The 17789-nt window shown below is 39.6% G+C and overlaps 1 protein-coding gene across 1 annotated transcript in view; it reads right to left on the reverse strand.

The window, feature by feature from the left end:
• The window catches only part of LOC124614069 (T-kininogen 2), a 193730-nt gene that overhangs the window by 65879 nt on the left and 110062 nt on the right, over nt 1–17789 (reverse strand). Inside the window, exons 9-12 of the mRNA XM_047142905.1 lie at nt 13794–13898; nt 6295–6399; nt 4878–5033; nt 3872–3976 (exon numbers count right to left, since the gene is read on the reverse strand). Of these exons, the coding sequence (XP_046998861.1) occupies nt 3872–3976; nt 4878–5033; nt 6295–6399; nt 13794–13898 (471 nt within the window). The remainder of the gene's footprint in view (nt 1–3871; nt 3977–4877; nt 5034–6294; nt 6400–13793; nt 13899–17789) is intronic.

The following is a 17789-nucleotide window of genomic DNA, read 5'->3' on the forward strand; positions in this document are numbered from 1 at the left end:
ATGTAGAAACAGTGATTCTTATGATGTAAAAAACTACAGACCCTTACCAAAGTTGTCTTGTTTCTCAAAAATTGTTGAAAGTATAATGTACGAAAGACTCTACTTTTTTGAACAAATGTGGAATATTTGCCAATGAACAAAATGGTTTTAGAAAAAACAGATCAAGTGAAACTGCTACATACAATTTCCTAAAACTTGTTCTAAATTCCATTTATCATAATGAAATGAACTGTGGATTGTTTTAGACTTATCTAAGGCATTTGATGTTATTCATCAAAAAATTTTGCTTGAAAAACTATACTGCTGTGGAGTTCGTGGCACTGCTCGTATGTGGTTTAAATTGTACTTACGTGCTACATACCAGAAGTGGAAATAGTTCATGATGGTAAATCATCCTTATCAGGATATGAGAAAGTTACTCATGGAGTACCCGAAGGATCAGTGTTGGGACCCCTGTTGTTCTTGATATTCATAAATGACTTACCAAGTTACTTAACACAAACCGACGCTGCACTGTTTGCTGATGATACTAGTCTCTTTGTTAAAGCTCAGAATGTGACTGACTTACACAAAAAACAGAAATAACAAATGATAAAGTAATTAAATCGTCTATTTATTAATACTTCAAATAACATAATCCCTAACATGATAGCGAAGTTAAGCACGCATGAAATACTACAAGCTTCAAATACTAATTTTTTTAGGGATTTGGTTAGATGAGCATCTTGAATGGGATAAACATATAGAATGACTCAATAAAAAACTAAGTAAATGCTGTTATTACTAAGAAGTGCAGTGAAGAAACAGTGATGAGTGCCTATCATGCATGGTCTATTGAGATATGGTCTCATGTTCTGCAGAACACTCCTTTAATATTCAGAAATGAGCGATAAGAATTATAAAAGGGATTGCACCTACGGAATCCTGTACAGAAATATTTAAAGAACTGAAAGTTATGACACTTCCATCTATTTATATCTATGAAAGTACATGCTTTTTTAAATTCTATCCCTAGCTCTTTTCCTTGAACTGTGATTACCATGACACAGAACTGACTTCCATAGAGAAGTACGAAAGAAATCACTGTATCAAAAAAGTGTACTACATCGTCCCAAAATTTTTTCTTTCCTTAAGACTTAAAAAGATACCAAAGCTGCAAATTTTTAAAAATGAGCTTATGAAAATACTTATAAATGAAAGCTTTTAGTGTTGATGACTGTAAATTTTACAAATTTGAAGACATCCATAACTTAAGTTAAACATAGCCATGTGTCATTGGATATAACGTAAACTTAGAATTTGTTTGGTTTATGTATTGGGTTGTCTGCATGATTTTATACGTATCTGTATGATTTGCTTTTTTTATATACTTAATTATTTGCACGCGTTGTATAGAGACACTATTATTTAAGTTTTTTTGTGTTAATGTATGACACGTTCTATATCATTGTACATGATAAAATGGATGATCAATAAATAAATAAATCTTAAGGAACTCTACATACTGGTAGTAGTACTAGTAATAATAATAATAATAATAATAATAATATAAATGAAAGTACCTATTGTTATTTAAAGAATAATTTTTTTAATGTTATGAGATATTGTAATTAGTTTAGTAAGTTGGGTTACATGACATCCATCATTTCAGTGGGAGCATCTGTGATGTAACATAGTGATTCTATGGTACAACATGTTCCACTTGTAAGCACTTAGGCTGATGAAAGGTGTTTGTGGAAAGTGAAAACGTAGTTTATGTAGTAGTTAAGTGTGGAACATCTCACTGTGCACACCATGATTTGATGTATGTGCAAGTGGATGCAAAAGGAAGTCATCTCAGCATATTGAGAAGGTGCAATGTTGAATGCGCATCTCCACCTGCTGCGGAGGTCCATTAATACTTTGGTGACCTGGAATAGTAATGCCTCTGAAGTAAAAGAGAAAAAGGGTGTGAGAAAGAATGTTAATGGCTGAACAAATGAAGAATACTTGAGAACTGTCATTCGAGTATCTAATGCCAAATCAGTACAGCTGTTGTGAGCTACGATACATTAGTGATCTGTATTATCAGCAGTTGTAAAAGTAATTGTATAGAGAAGACACTGCAATTACAATGCAGAAGAACTGTTGCAAAACAGTTTATGTCATTTAGTAACTTGACTCGATTGGAGGTGTCTTTCAGCACCTGCCCCAACTGCAAAAGGTGAAGTCACATGGCACAGTCTAGTGGCACTGCATAGCAGGACCACTCAAGCAGTTAACTTCAAGAACCATGACCACAAGTTATTTTTTTATGTTTGCCGTCAAGTCCATTTGGTAAAAATATTGCACAATAGTAGTCTGCAGGAGTTCTTTAATGACTTTTTCTCTTTTGGCAATAAAACACAGTCTTTGGTTTGCCTTCAATATTTTTTCTGCTCATTCCAGGTCAAGCTATGAATAACTGTATTTCCTAGATATTTTTCTGAATTTGCATCATTTACCATGTAGCGGAACTTCAATGGTATTCTCTTACTTCTCACATGGAAGACCTCACACATTCTATTACTCAGAGCCAATAGATGTTTTTTTGTGCCACTGAGATATCTTGTGTAAATGATTTTGAGATACATTTTGATGTTCTTTTGACTTCAATAGATGGCAAATGACATTATCTGAATTATTTACATAGATTTTGAACAAGAAATGACCCATCACAGTTCCTTGGGAAATGCCAGCTACAATTATTGTTTCAGATACTAATTCCCATCAGTTACTTCATAATGTGAATATCCTAACAGGGAAACATGGCTACAATCACACAGCTGCAATTATATCCCATAGATACACACTTTTATTAAATACTGCTTATAAGAAAAGATGTACAAAAGCCTTCTGTAGGTATATCCACTTGAGATCTTCTCACAATAACGCTGATGCTTTCATGCAAATAGAGAGGCATTTGTTTCTCATAACAATGAGATTTTTTGAACTAATGCTGGTATGTCATTTCCTTTGAGATAACTTAATGTTTGAACAAATCTAGGTTCCGAAGTTCCACTACAAACCACTGTTTACATACAATGTCATTAGTCACCTACCTAAAACCACAGGCATGTGAATAGTTCAGATTTCAGAAATACTGCCCCCTCTTTCCCCAAAAGTTTTACATCTTAAATAAGCCACTCAGTGACAAATGCACAGAGAGAGCCTGTCATAGCTGTTTTGGCTAGCCAATGTTTTGTGATGTACATCATGAGATACACACATACCTCACTTCTAGGTTTCATAATATTGTGACCTAACATGATGGTCATATTCACTGTTAGGTTTCATGACACAAAATATATAAAAACAAAAAAATCAAAGTTACAAATGATCTGATACAGCAGAGGCACAAGAGGTGTGACATTGCACATTAAAACAGGAAGAACTGTGTACACCCACACTGGGTAATGTGCCCAACTGATTCACCTCAAATAATTATTGACTTGTTACAGATATTTGTAGTCTCTTTGTACCTTTATCATTAGTGATCAGGTGCACATGAAAGAAAGACTAACATCTTTTTTCAACTTAATTGTCTCCTTTTTCATGGGATTAATAGCACATTATAAGAAACAAATTCAGTGATATACCTCTCTTGCTGGTCTGAAAAAGAAATTGCATAGTAATAATGGCTTTAACAGCAGCAGAAAATATTACAAAGGAAACAGAGTAAGCTAAGGAAAGAGAATATCAGAGAGAGAATTTAGAAAACAAATCCAGTCCTCAGAGGTAAAGGGATGTAAATGCCATACCCAAGAGGCAAAGGGATTCAAGTATAATTTCAGCAGTTTTGGCCTTAGACCATATTTGTAATACCCCCTGAATTTGTTGATGTTCAGCTCACCGAATTCTCCCTCAAAGTACATTCTGAAGTTGCTCCACTGTTTGCATTACTACAGTTGCTTTCTCCAATTTCCAGTTTCAAGTGATGTAATGACCCAGCAACAATCTGAAAACAAATATGTGTAGTCAAAGAGTCCAGAAACTTAGCTTTACACAAAAATGTGTAGTTTTATTACATGGTCTACTACTATTACTGTCTATCGGTTACATTAATGACTATCGAAGAATAACTGATGACTGTTACTTACAAGCTGTATAAACAGAGGCCTATCATCATTTTACCACGCAAACAAACAAGTATCATCATCATCATCATATACAAATAAAATTGCCATACTGCACTAAACATACAGAGAAATGACTAATAATTAAAATTCTGAGTTTTTAAAGGACAATAGACCAAACATGGAATGATAATGAATGTTGCTGTAGACTATTCAGTATTCTTGGCTTATTTACAGTTGGGCACAAATATCAGACACAATACATAAAGAACATAAAACACACACACACACACACACACACACACACACACGAGACCACAGCCTCTGGCTGCCAAGGTTAGACCGCGAGCAGCACCACATCGCCAGAGAAGCAAACTGGGGAGGTAGAGGTAAGGAGAAGGCTGGGCAGGGAGAGGGAGAGATAGCAGGATAGGGTTGAGTGACTGTAAAGTGCTTCTTGTGGGAGCACACAGGGACAAGGTAGTGAGGGGCAGGGCATCTAGGTGCCGTCAGGAGGTTAGTTGTAGGGTAGGGTAGGGGGGAGAGGCAGCAGGAAAGGAGAGAAGTGAAAAGACTGTGGGTGTGTTGGTGGAACAAGAGTGCTGTGAAGTGATGGATTGGGAATAGAGAAGGCGACAGGCGGGTAAACGACATTTATTAACAAAGGTTGAGGCCAGGAAGCTTATGGGAATGTAGGATATACTGTAGAGAGAGTTCCTACCTGCACAGTTCAGAAAAGCTGATGTTAGTGGGAAGGATCTATGAAGTTAAAAATAATCTTACCTGAGACTGTGCTCTGAGAATCTGAACCAAGATAAGTTTGTCATCTGAATTTTGCCGATTATTGATTTCAGTCACAGCAAATGCTGCAGCACTTTTTATGTCGACATTCTCAGTGTCAGAATCAAAAAGACCTCCTGGTGGAGTTATGTCAGGTGCCTGTAAGTTCAGTTTTGTTAGAAAAAATTGTAAGAACTTGGAAAAATTGTTCATATATTTACCTTACGATGAAGCTATTTGGAGACCATAAACAGAGAGATGTAGGTCATAGATATGATTGGAGCGGAGAGGGGGAGGGAGATATATATATATATATATATATATATATATATAGAGAGAGAGAGAGAGAGAGAGAGAGAGAGAGAGAGAGAGAGAGAGAGAGCAACCACAAATGGGAAGAGAGACGAGGGGGTGGCCTAGGTAGTCCACATTAAGATATTTAGTGTTTAGCGATTAGAAGTCTATAAAACAGCTGATGCCATAGGCTTATCAAGAGGTAGAATATGATACACTTGGTGAATTGACAAGGAGAAATCTTTCTGAGCAAAATTTACGAGTATGTCAAACTTTCTCCATGTAATGTTTGTGTGTGTGTGTGTGTGTGTGTGTGTGTGTGTGTGTGTGTGTGTGTGTGTGTGTGTGATACAATTTGTTTGATCTGTACGGGAATTGATTCTTAAGGGTACAACACACAAATGAAATACTGATATCTCATATTAATTAGCTACCTATATTTCATGTTAAATTAATGAAACAAAGACATAAGAATACATACAAACAGTCAGTCGAATTTATCGTTTATGTTTACTTCTAACTTACGGATCATGTTTACATTTATCAGTACTTATGATTTTGGATGGGGTCCGCCTTTAGCAATACACAATTTTGTTTTATATCCCAAACATGTTTCACTACAGTTGCAGCCATCATCAGTGGGCTTTTATTTTATGGCTTTCTACCACATGGCATGGTTTTCCTGAGGCATTATGTTTTTATAGTACCTGTTTTCTTTCACAGTTTGTCATGCTTTCTTTTTTCCTCATCTTCTTCACAGTGAAAGTCTGTATATTGAGCTGTTTACAAGCTGTAAAAACATCTTGTCCTCACAACTGGTAAACAGTGAAACAGTGATTGTGACAACTCAATATACAGTAAGAAGATGACGAAAAGAGGAAACATGATGAACTGTGAAAGAAAACAGGCAGTATAAAAATAATACCTCAGGAAAACCATACCATTTGGTAAAAAGCCATGAAATAAAAGCCCACCGATGATGCTGCAACCGCAGTGAAACACGTTTGGGATATAGAACAAAATTGTGTTTTGCTAAAGGTGGACTCCATCCAAAAACATATGTATTGTTAATACAAGCACAGACAAAAGAGCTTCAAGCTCAAGATGATCATTTATCAGTACTCACTGTTCGTCTCGTCCTTGCTGACTTTGCAGTGCAATCAACTTGTGTAACCTCTCTCTTTTTTAGCCATGGCCTGTCCCATACTTTTACAGTACAGATTTGGTTGTTCTGAAATGATATAAACAAGAAAAAATAACAGAATGAAATGAATAATAAACAGGCCCATACTTAGCGAATGAGTGTGGGGGAACCTGTGTCAGAATCTTGCACCACTACTCACAGCAAGGCTCTAGTGGAAGTTATTTTTTGCAGTCCTGCAAATGAAGCATCAAATTGTGTATGTGGCAGACTGTTATGACTGATAGGACAGAGTCTTCTTAGGTTTGTATTGTTGTAGTTTAAGGGAAGGGAGAGTGTGAAACGTGGTGCCAGCACATAGCCAACACTCTTGAATAGCACCAAGAGGGGCTTGGGGCTTAATATCCCCATCCGATGGACAGATGATCAACAGTGTCATGTGCCATCTCTTCATGAGAAACTGCGGAGAGGTTTGGAATTTAACCCAGGACATTGGTAGAGAGACTGGTGATCAGAATCTTTACACCACCACCTCTCCCCCCCTTCGTGGACAAATACTGGCAGTGAAAATTTCATTTACTAAACGAATTTGAACAGGCTTACCTCCAACTGCAGCACCACTGCAAAGGCATGCATTACTGATCTGGGCTATAGAGGTGGTTAACACAATGAAAATGCAGTAATAAATAGGTTTCATATAGCTGCTGTAATACAATGCAAAGGCACATGACACTGGTAAACATTTGGGCTCATATCCAACAGTATAATGATTTTGTTTGCAGCCAAACAAAGGGAAGTTCTGCACATTTTTCAACCTAATTTTTGAAGAGATATTTGCACAAGTGGCCACTTAAGCAATAGGTAAGGCAATAAATGGACAACTGTAGCGAAGTCCTCCAAGACACTTAAATATCTCTTATTTTTACAGTGACAATACATCCAGATTTCCTAAAACATTGTAAGAGTTGAAATAAGGTACAGGAGGATACAGTTTGCTGAAAGGAAATTAAAGTTGTATTGGAAAACATAGACAAGTATAACGACAAACGATGGGAGGTGATTCAATCTCCACCCCTGTTTATTAGGTTTATCTGACAACTTTACTTCAATAGAGTCCTTAATTAAGCAGCCCCAGAAACTTGGTGTTTGCAACACAATACTGGTCTCACTGTATTCTGTTTCACGATTACATTCAAGGCAGTGCTCAGTGACAGCTGATAGATTAGATTAGATTAGATTAGATTAGATTAGATTAATATTTGTTCCATAGATCATGAATACGACACTTCGTAATGATGTGGAACGTGTCAGGTTAATAAAAAATGTCTGTACAAGATATTACATTACACAAAATATTGCATGACACTAATGTTGCTGCAGTCAGATGTGTCACTGATGTTCCTTGGCTCTCTCCTCAACTGTTTTAACAGAGGGGGCAACAACTATTCCTCGATATGTTAGTTAAGTGGAAAACAGACAGATACCTAGCCCACAGGGTATATAGAAAACCTATGCACACTGACCTTCATCTACATGCCTCAAGCTGTCACCATCCATTGCAAAGAAATTTAGTGCTTAAGACTTTTGGTCCATAGAGCTCGATCAATTTCAGATAAGGAGAGCTTTGCTGAAGAATTTCTGCTTAAGACTTTTGGTCCATAGAGCTCGATCAATTTCAGATAAGGAGAGCTTTGCTGAAGAATTTCACCACCTATGAATAGTGAATCAAGAATCATAAAAGAAGGTTGTATACATGGAAGAGGCCTGGAGATACTGGAAGGTTTCAGATAGATTACATGATGATAAGACAGAGATTTAGGAACCAGGTTTTAAATTGTAAGACATTTCCAGGGGCAGATGTGGGCTCTGACCACAATCTATTGGTTATGAACTGTAGATTAAAACTGAAGAAACTGTAAAAAGGTGGGAATTTAAGGAGATGGGACCTGGATAAACTGACAGAACCAGAGGTTGTAGAGAGTTTCAGGAAGAGCATAAGGGAACAATTGACAGGAATGGGGGAAAGAAATACAGTAGAAGAAGAATGGGTAGCTTTGAGGAATGAAATAGTGAAGGCAGCAGAGGATCAAGTAGGTAAAAAGATGAGGGCTAGTAGAAATCCTTGGGTAACAGAAGAGATACTGAATTCAATTAACGAAAGGAGAAAATATAAAAATGCAGTAAATGGAGCAGGTAAAGAGGAATACCAATGTCTCAAAAATGAGATTGACAGGAAGTGCAAAATGGCTAAGCAGGGATGGCTAGAGGACAAATGTAGGGATATAGAGGCTTATCTCATTAGGGGTAAGATAGATACTGCCTACAGGAAAATTAGAGAGACCTTTGGAGAAAAGAGAACCACCTGTATGAATATCAAGAGCTCAGATGGAAAGCCAGTTCTAGGAAAAGTAGGGAAAGCAGAAAGGGGGAAGGAGTATATAGAGGGTCTATACAAGGCAGATGTACCTGAGGACAATATAATGGAAATGGAAGAGCATAAAGATGAAATGGGAGATATGATACTGCGTGAAGAGTTTGAGGGAGCACTGAAAGATATAAGTCGAAACAAGGCCCCAGGAGTAGACAACATTCCATTAGAACTACTGACGGCCTTGGGAGAGCCAGCTCTAACAAAACTCTACCATCTGGTGGGCAAGATGCACGAGACAGTCGAAATACCCTCACACTTCAAGAAGAATAAAATAATTCCAATCCCAAACAAAACAGGTGTTGACAGATGTGAAAATTACTGAACCATCACTTTAATAAGTCACGGCTGCAAAATACTAACACCAATTCTTTACAGACGAATGGAAAAACAGGTAGAAGCCAACCTCGGGGAAGATCAGTTTGGATTCTGTAGAAATGTTGGGACACATGAGGCAATACTGACCGTACAACATATCTTAGAAGATAGATTAACGAAACGCAAACCCACATTTCTAGCATTTGTAGACTTAGAGCAAGCTTTTGACAAGGTTGTCTGGAATACTCTCTTTCAAATTCTGAAGGTGGCAGTGGTCAAATACAGGGAGCGAAAGGCTGTTTACAAAATGTACAGAAACCAGATGGCCAGCAGGTGTGGCCGAGGGGTTATAGGCGCTTCAGTCTGGAACTGCGTGACCGCTATGGTCACAGGTTCGAATCCTGCCTTGGGCACGGATGAGAATGATGTCCTTAGGTTAGTTAGGTTTAAGTAGTTCTAAGTTCTAGGGGACTGATGACCTCAGATGTTAAGTCCCATAGTGCTGGAGCCATTTGAGAAACCAGATGGCAGCTATAAGAGTCGAGGGGGCATGAAAGGGAAGCAGTGGTTGGGAAGAGAGAGAGAGACAGGGTTGTAGCCTATACCCGATGTTATTCAATCTGTATATTGCGCAAGCAGTAAAGGAATCAAAAGAAAAATTCGGAGTAGGAATTAAAATCCATGGAGAAGAAATAAAAACTTGGTAGTTTGCCGATGACATTGTAATTCTGTCAGAGAAAGCAAAGGACCTGGAAGAGTAGTTGAACGGAATGGACAGTGTCTTGAAAGGAGAATATAAGATGAACATCAACAGAAGGAAAACGGGGATAATGTAATGTAGTCAAATTAAATCGGGTGATGCTGAGGGAATTAAATTAAGAAATGATACACTTAAAGTAGCAGATGAGTTATGCTATTTGGGGAGCAAAATAACTGATGATTGTTGAAGAAGAGAGGATATAAAATGTAGGCTTGCAATGGCAAGTTCTGAAGAAGAGAAATTTGTTAACATTGAGTATAGATCTAAGTGTCAGAAAGTCTTTTCTGAAAGTATTTGTGTGGAGTGTAGCCATGTATGGAAGTGAAACGTGGACGATAAATAGTCTAGACAAGAAGAGAATAGAAGCTTTCGAAATGTGGTGCTACAGAAGAATGCTGAAGATTAGATGGGTAGACCACATAACTAATGAGGAGGTATTGAATAGAACTGGGGAGAAGAGAAATTTGTAGCACACCTTGACTAGAAGAAGGGATCGGTTGGTAGGACATGTTCTGAGGACTTTTGTCGCCAAGCAGTGTGTCAGCAGTGCGCAAGTGACAAAGTGGCTTATTTAGCATTCATATATGTGTTGTAGTCAAGTTGAAATTTTTTTGAGTGTTCTTAGCGCAGTCATTTAGTTAAATCCGTCAAATCATTGTGTAGTTTCGTATTTAACAGGGGCAGATTTGCATTTTAATATCTGTGAGGTGTAAAGTCGCGTAGTCTGTCTTTTTTTTGTTTCTTTCAAATAGTCTTTGTACGCTACTGACAGTACAGTTAGCCTTCTGCCGCCGTGCAGTGTGTCAGCAGTGCGCAAGTAGCATAATTACTGCATTTACTAGGCAGTCTTGTATTTTAATAACAGTTAAAATTTTGTGTCGAATTGTGTGCGCTGTCTGTAGATTAGTTCAGACGACCCGCGCATCCCCCGATCAGACTACGGCTGTGGCTGCCCAGTATACTGCCCACATTGAAGCTGGCCCCTCACCCGTGGTAGAGTGGGAGGTCGTCTCTAGGTGTGGCAGTGGGCTAAAGACATTCCAGAGGGCTGAACGGAAGGTCTCTCCAGTTTGTCTGACAAACTGGTTTCAGGCTCTGTATCCAGCTGATACTGATCTCCAGCCGGACATGGCTGCTTGTCCTGTTCCAGAGGTTGCCCTTCAGTCTGCAAGATCCGGGCAGTTACAGAGGGTGGGCTTACTGGTAGTTGGGAGCTCCAACGTCAGGCTCGTAATGGGGCCCCTAAGGGCTATGGCTGCAAGAGAAGGGAAGAAAACCAATGGGCAACCCGTGTGCATACCAGGGGGGGGGGAGTCATTCCAGATGTGGAAAGGGTCCTTCCGGATTCCATGAAGGGTACAGGGTGCACCCACCTGCAAGTGGTCACTCATATCAGCACCAATGATGTGTGTTGCTATGGATTGGAGGAAATCCTCTCTGGCCTCCAGCGGCTATCTGATTTGGTGAAAACTGCCAGTCTCTCTAGCGGGATGAAAGTAGAGCTCACCATCTGCGGCATCGTCGACAGGACAGACTGCAGACCTTTGGCAAGGAACCGAGTGGAGGGTCTGAATCAGAGGCTGAGACACTTCTGTGACCGTGAGGCTGCAGATTCCTCGACTTGTGCCATAGGGTGGTGGGGTTTCGGGTTCCGCTGGATAGGTCAGGAGTCCACTACACACAGCAAGTGGCTACACGGGTAGCAGGCGTTGTGTGGTGTGGACTGGGCGGTTTATTAGGTTAGATGGCCTCGGGCAAGTACAGAAAGGGCAACAGCCTCGAAGGGTGTGGGGCAAAGACAAGACATGCGCGGACCAAGCAGCAATTGGTATTGTAATTGTAAACTGTCAAAGCTGCGTTGGTAAAGTACCGGAACTTCAAGCGCTGTTAGAAAGCACCGAAGCTGAAATCGTTATAGGTACGGAAAGCTGGCTGAAGCCAGGGATAAATTCTGCTGAAATTTTTACAAATGCACAGAAGGTGTTTAGAAAGGACAGATTGCATGCAACCGGTAGTGGTGTGTTTGTCGCTGTTAGCAGTAGTTTATCCTGTAGTGAAATAGAAGTAGATAGTTCCCGTGAATTATTATGGGTGGAGGTTATACTCAACAAGCGAGCTAGATTAATAATTGGCTCCTTTTACTGACCTCCCGACTCAGCAGCATTAGTGGCAGAACTGATAAAATCTGGAATACATTTCACATAAATTTCCTCAGCATGTTATAGTCTTAGGTGGAGATTTCAATTTACCAGATACAGACTGGGACACTCAGATGTTTAGGATGGGTAGTAGGGACAGAGCATCGAGTGACATTATACTGAGTGCACTATCCGAGAATTACCTCGAGCAATTAAACAGGTTTCGAGAGGGTGCGTTTCTGGATGAGGTATCGAATATATTGCTTCCCCCTACTTATACCTCCCGAGGAGATCACGAATGTAAAATTAGAGATTCGAGCGTGCACGGAGGCTTTCCGGCAGTCGTTCTTCCCGCGAACCATACGTAACTGGAACAGGAAAGGGAGGTAACGACAGCGGCACGTAAAGTGACCTCCACCACACACCGTTGGGTGGCTTGCGGAGTATAAATGTAGATGTTGATGTAGATGTAGGCATCAAGGGATCTCCAATTTAGTATTGGAGAGCAGCGTGGAGGGTAAAAATCATAGAGGGAGACCAAGAGATGAATACACTAAGCAGATTCAGAAGGATGTAGGTTGCAGTAGGTACTGGGAGATGATGAAGCTTGCACAGGATAGAGTAGCATGGAGAGCTGTATCAAATCAGTCTCTAGTAGAAGTAGTAGAAGTAGTTGGACTGAAGATCACAACAATAAAAAAATGAACAGTGTTCTGAAGGAATGGGTATACAGATCATCAAATTGAACAGGCATTGCAGTCAAAATCAAGAACTGCCTGAGAAAGAGGTTGAGACTAGGACCAAGGAAGAGAATCTAAAAAATTACTAATCTATCTTATTCAAGCCCCATACCCGGAAAGATCAGTACACTCCTATCGAAATAGGAGCATACCTTCCCACTCAGGAAGCAGTGCATTAAACCACACTGCTAGCCGCGTGGGCCTATGTGGGGCATACCATCAGAACATTTGAGGGGAGATGTGACAAACGTCGCCAACATATCCAACTAGAAAAACCAAACAAACAAATCAGCTCTCTCCGAGCACTGCCTTGAAAATAATCACAAAAGGAAATATGACGAGACCAGTATTGTGGTGCAAATGCCAAGTCTCTGGGCTAGCATTGTGAAGGAGTCTACAGAAATAAAGGAAGGGCACTAAGGGCATTAAATGAGAAAATGACTGAAACTGAGTGCAATTCGTTGCAAACCCAAAGGTTTTTGACGTTTCTAGGCAGGCTAGTGACAGCTCTATAACATTCATCTCATATTGATGGGGGTGTGTTGCAAGAGAGTGACATGTAAAAATAACTGGAAATAACTGGCATTAGAGTAATCCATAGTTTCCAGAGCTACTAGACTAATTCATGGCAGTTCCAATTATTTTCATGTCAACATTTGGTTGAACTGAATGAACTGTACCCTTAGAACCTTCTGGTAGGCAGTAAATTTGCAGAAAAGTAGTTTTCCATCCCTGTGTGTCCTGAATAATCATTGATCTCTGCATGGGCCTCCACATAAATGTACCCAGGAGGAAACATAAATCTACAATTGGCATTTCTGATATGAATCAGTTTGTTAGTTTCTAACGTTATCAAGCCACAAGACGTAAGTCAACATAATGCTTCAATATGCTAAATGAGAGGTTTAGCAGAGTCATGGGAAATCATTTCTAGAAGTGTAAGAGAAGTCTGCAATAAGTGCAAACTCTGTAAAAAGGTGATGGGATTCCAAGATTTCATACTATGATTCAGCGGTCTAAAAATATGGAATTAAAATAACGCACCCATGATAAATGTTCTATTGTTTACTTACAATTTGTTTCTATACTTGTAAACTCACCGATCCTTCTTTCAGACTGCACTCCGAAGCAGGTTTATTGCTTCCTTTGTCACAACTGCTCTCACCAACTTCAAGCTGTAAATGGTACAAGACTCCTGCAACCACCTGAAACAGATTACTTCTAAGCAAACCAGAACAAAATGCAACAACAAATATTATAGTCCACATATTTTAATTATCCCCTTGAAACTCATCTACCTGCAATTGGAGATTACATTTCCTTCAGGAAAAGACACAAACTGTTATATTCTCTAAGTTTTATGGCATGCTTACTTGTAAAGATGTGGGAAATAACAAACCGTCCACATCTTTACCTGTGACCAGCAAATCAGTGAACTGCACAGTAAAAATCACTTCTTACTTAAAGAAATTTTCTTAATACTTGGTAGATTCATTTCACCTATAGGACATCTTTGTGCAGTCTACTGCACACAAAACTCAAGAGATTCTATTGTAATTGCAGCACTGTTATACTGCTCATCAAACACACACATTTTCATCCTATTTTTTATGGTATTTTTGTTCTTTTTTTGTCTGCATTACCTACATAAGGTAAGAACCGTGGACCTTGCATTGGTGGGGAGGCTTGCGTGCCTCAGCGATACAGACAGCCGTACCGTAGGTGCAACCACAACGGAAGGGGTATCTGTTGAGAGGCCTGACAAATGTGTGGTTCCTGAAGAGGGGCAGCAGCCTTTCCAGTAGTTGCAGGGGCAACAGTCTGGATGATTGACTGATCTGGCCTTGTAACACTAACCAAAACGGCCTTGCTGTGCTGGTACTGCGAACGGCTGAAAGCAAGGGGAAACTACAGCAGTAATTTTTCCCAAGGGCATGCAGCATTACTGTATGGTTAAATGAAGATGGCGTCCTCTTGGGTAAAATATTCCGGAGGCAAAATAGTCCCCCATTCGGATCTCTGGGCGGGGACTACTCAAGAGGACATCGTTATCAGGAAAAAGAAAACTGGTGTTCTACGGATCGGAGAGTGGAATGTCATTTCCCTTAACCGGGCAGGTAGATTAGAAAATTTAAAAAGGGAAATGGATAGGTTGAAGTTAGATATAGTGGGAATTAGTGAAGTTCGGTGGCAGGAGGAACAAGACTTTTGGTCAGGTGAATACAGGGTTATAAACACAAAATCAAATAGGGGTAATGCAGGAGTAGGTTTAATAATGAATAAAAAAAATAGGTGCACGGGTAAGCTACTACAAGCAGCATAGTGAACACATTATTGTGGCCAAGATAGACACGAAGACCACGCCTCCTACAGTAGTAAAAGTTTATATGCGAACTAGCTCTGCAGATGATGAAGAAATTGAAGAAATGTATGATGAGATAAAAGAAATTATTCAGGTAGTGAAGGGAGACGAAAATTTAATAGTCATTGGTGACTGGAATTCGAGAGTAGGAAAAGGGAGAGAAGGAAACATAGTAGGTGAATATGGATTGGGGCTAAGAAATGAAAGAGGCAGCCCCCTGACAGAGTTTTGCACAGAGCATAACTTAATCATAGCTAACACTTGGTTCAAGAATCATGAAAGAAGGTTGTATACATGGAAGAATCCTGGAGATACTAGAAGGTATCAGATAGATTATATAATGGTAAGACAGAGATTTAGGAACCAGGTTTTAAATTGTAAGACATTCCCAGGGGCAGATGTGGACTCGGACCACAATCTATTGGTTATGAACTGTAGATTAAAACTGAAGAAACTGTAAAAAGGTGGGAATTTAAGGAGATGGGACCTGGATAAACTTACTAAACCAGAGTTTGTACAGAGTTTCAGGGAGAGCATAAAGGAACAATTGACAGGAATGGGGGAAAGAAATACAGTAGAAGACGGATGGGTAGCTTTGAGGGGTGAAGTAGTGAAGGCAGCAGAGGATCAAGTAGGTAAAAATATGAGGGCTAGTAGAAATCCTTGGGTAACAGAAGAAATATTGAATTTAATTGATGAAAGGAGAAAATATAAAAATGCAGAAAATGAAGCAGGCAAAAAGGAATACAAACGTCTCAAAAATGAGATCGACAGGAAGTGCAAAATGGCTAAGCAGGGATGGCTAGAGGACAAATGTAAGGATGTAGAGGCTTGTCTCACTAGGGGTAAGATAGATACTGCCTACAGGAAAATTAAAGAGACCTTTGGAGAGAAGAGAACCACTTGTATGAATATCAAGAGCTCAGATGGCAACCCAGTTCTAAGCAAAGAAGGGAAGGCAGAAAGGTGGAAGGAGTATATAGAGGGTTTATACAAGGGCGATGTACTTGAGGACAATGTTATGGAAATGGAAGAGGATGTAGATGAAGATGAAGTGGGAGATACAATACTGCGTGAAGAGTTTGACAGAGCACTGAAAGACCTGAGTCGAAACAAGGCCCCCGGAGTAGACAACATTCCATTAGAACTACTGACGGCCTTGGGAGAGCCAGTCCTGACAAAACTCTACCATCTGGTGAACAAGATGTATGAGACAGGTGAAATACCCTCAGACTTCAAGAAGAATATAATAATTCCAATCCCAAAGAAAGCAGGTGCTCACAAATGTGAAAATTACCGAACAATCAGTTTAATAAGTCACAGCTGCAAAATACCTGCAAAATACCAACACCAATTCTTAACAGATGAATGGAAAAACAGGTAGAAGCCAACCTTGGGGAAGATCAATTTGGATTCTGTAGAAATATTGGGGGAAGATCAGTTTGGATTCTGTAGAAATATTGGAACACGTGAGGCAATACTGACCTTACGACTTATCTTAGAAGCTAGATTAAGGAAAGGCAAACCTACGTTTCTAGCATTTGTAGACTTAGATAAAAGCTTTTGACAATGTTGACTGGAATACTCTCTTTCAAATTCTAAAGGTGGCAGGGGTAAAATACAGGGAGCGAAAGGCTATTTACAGTTTGTACAGAAACCAGATGGCAGTTAAGAGAGTCGAGGGGCACGAAAGGGAAGCAGTGGTTGGGAAGGGAGTGAGACAGGGTTGTAGCCTCTCCCCAATGTTATTCAATCTGTATATTGAGCAAGCAGTAAAGGAAACAAAAGAAAAATTTGGAGTATGTATTAAAATTCATGGAGAAGAAATAAAAACTTTGTGGTTCGCCACTGACATTGTAATTCTGTCAGAGACAGCAAAGGACTTGGAAGAACAGCTGAACGGAATGGACAGTGTCTTGAACGGAGGATATAAGATGAATATCAACAAAAGCAAAATGAGGTTAATGGAATGTAGTCTAATTAAATCGGGTGATGCTGCGGGAATTATAGTAGGAAAACAGCAGTAAAGGAGTTTTGCTATTTGGCACGCAAAATAACTGATGATGGTCGAAGTAGAGAGGATATAAAATGTAGACTGGCAATGGCAAGGAAAGCGTTTCTGACGAAGAGAAATCTGTTAACATTGAGAATAGATTTAAGTGTGAGGAAGTCGTTTCTGAAAGTATTTGTATGGAGTGTAGCCATGTATGGAAGTGAAACATGGACGATAACTAGTTTGTACAAGAAGAGAAGAGAATCTTTCGAAATGTGGTGCTACAGAAGAATGCTGAATATTAGATGGGTAGATCATATAACTAATGATGAAGTATTGAATAGGATTGGGAAGAAGAGAAGTTTGTGGCACAACTTGACTAGAAGAAGGGATCGGTTGGCAGGACATGTTCTGAGGCAACAAAGGATCACCAATTTAGTGTTGGAGGGCAGGGTGGAAGGTAAAAATCGTAGAGGGAGACCAAGAGATGAATACACTAAGCAGATTAAGAAGGATGTAGGTTGCAGTAGGTACTGGGAGATGAAGAAGCTTGCACAGGATAGAGTAGCATGGAGAGCTGCATCAAACCAGTCTCAGGACTGAAGACCACCATAACAACAAGAACAACAACAACAACAACACCTTCACCGAGGAGTCAAGCAGTATATTGCTCCCTCCTACGTATATCTCGAGAAGAGACCGTGAGGATAAAATCATAGAGATTAGACCCACAAAGAGGCA

Source organism: Schistocerca americana, chromosome 4, assembly GCF_021461395.2.
Source record: "Schistocerca americana isolate TAMUIC-IGC-003095 chromosome 4, iqSchAmer2.1, whole genome shotgun sequence".
Lineage (NCBI taxonomy): Eukaryota > Metazoa > Arthropoda > Insecta > Orthoptera > Acrididae > Schistocerca > Schistocerca americana.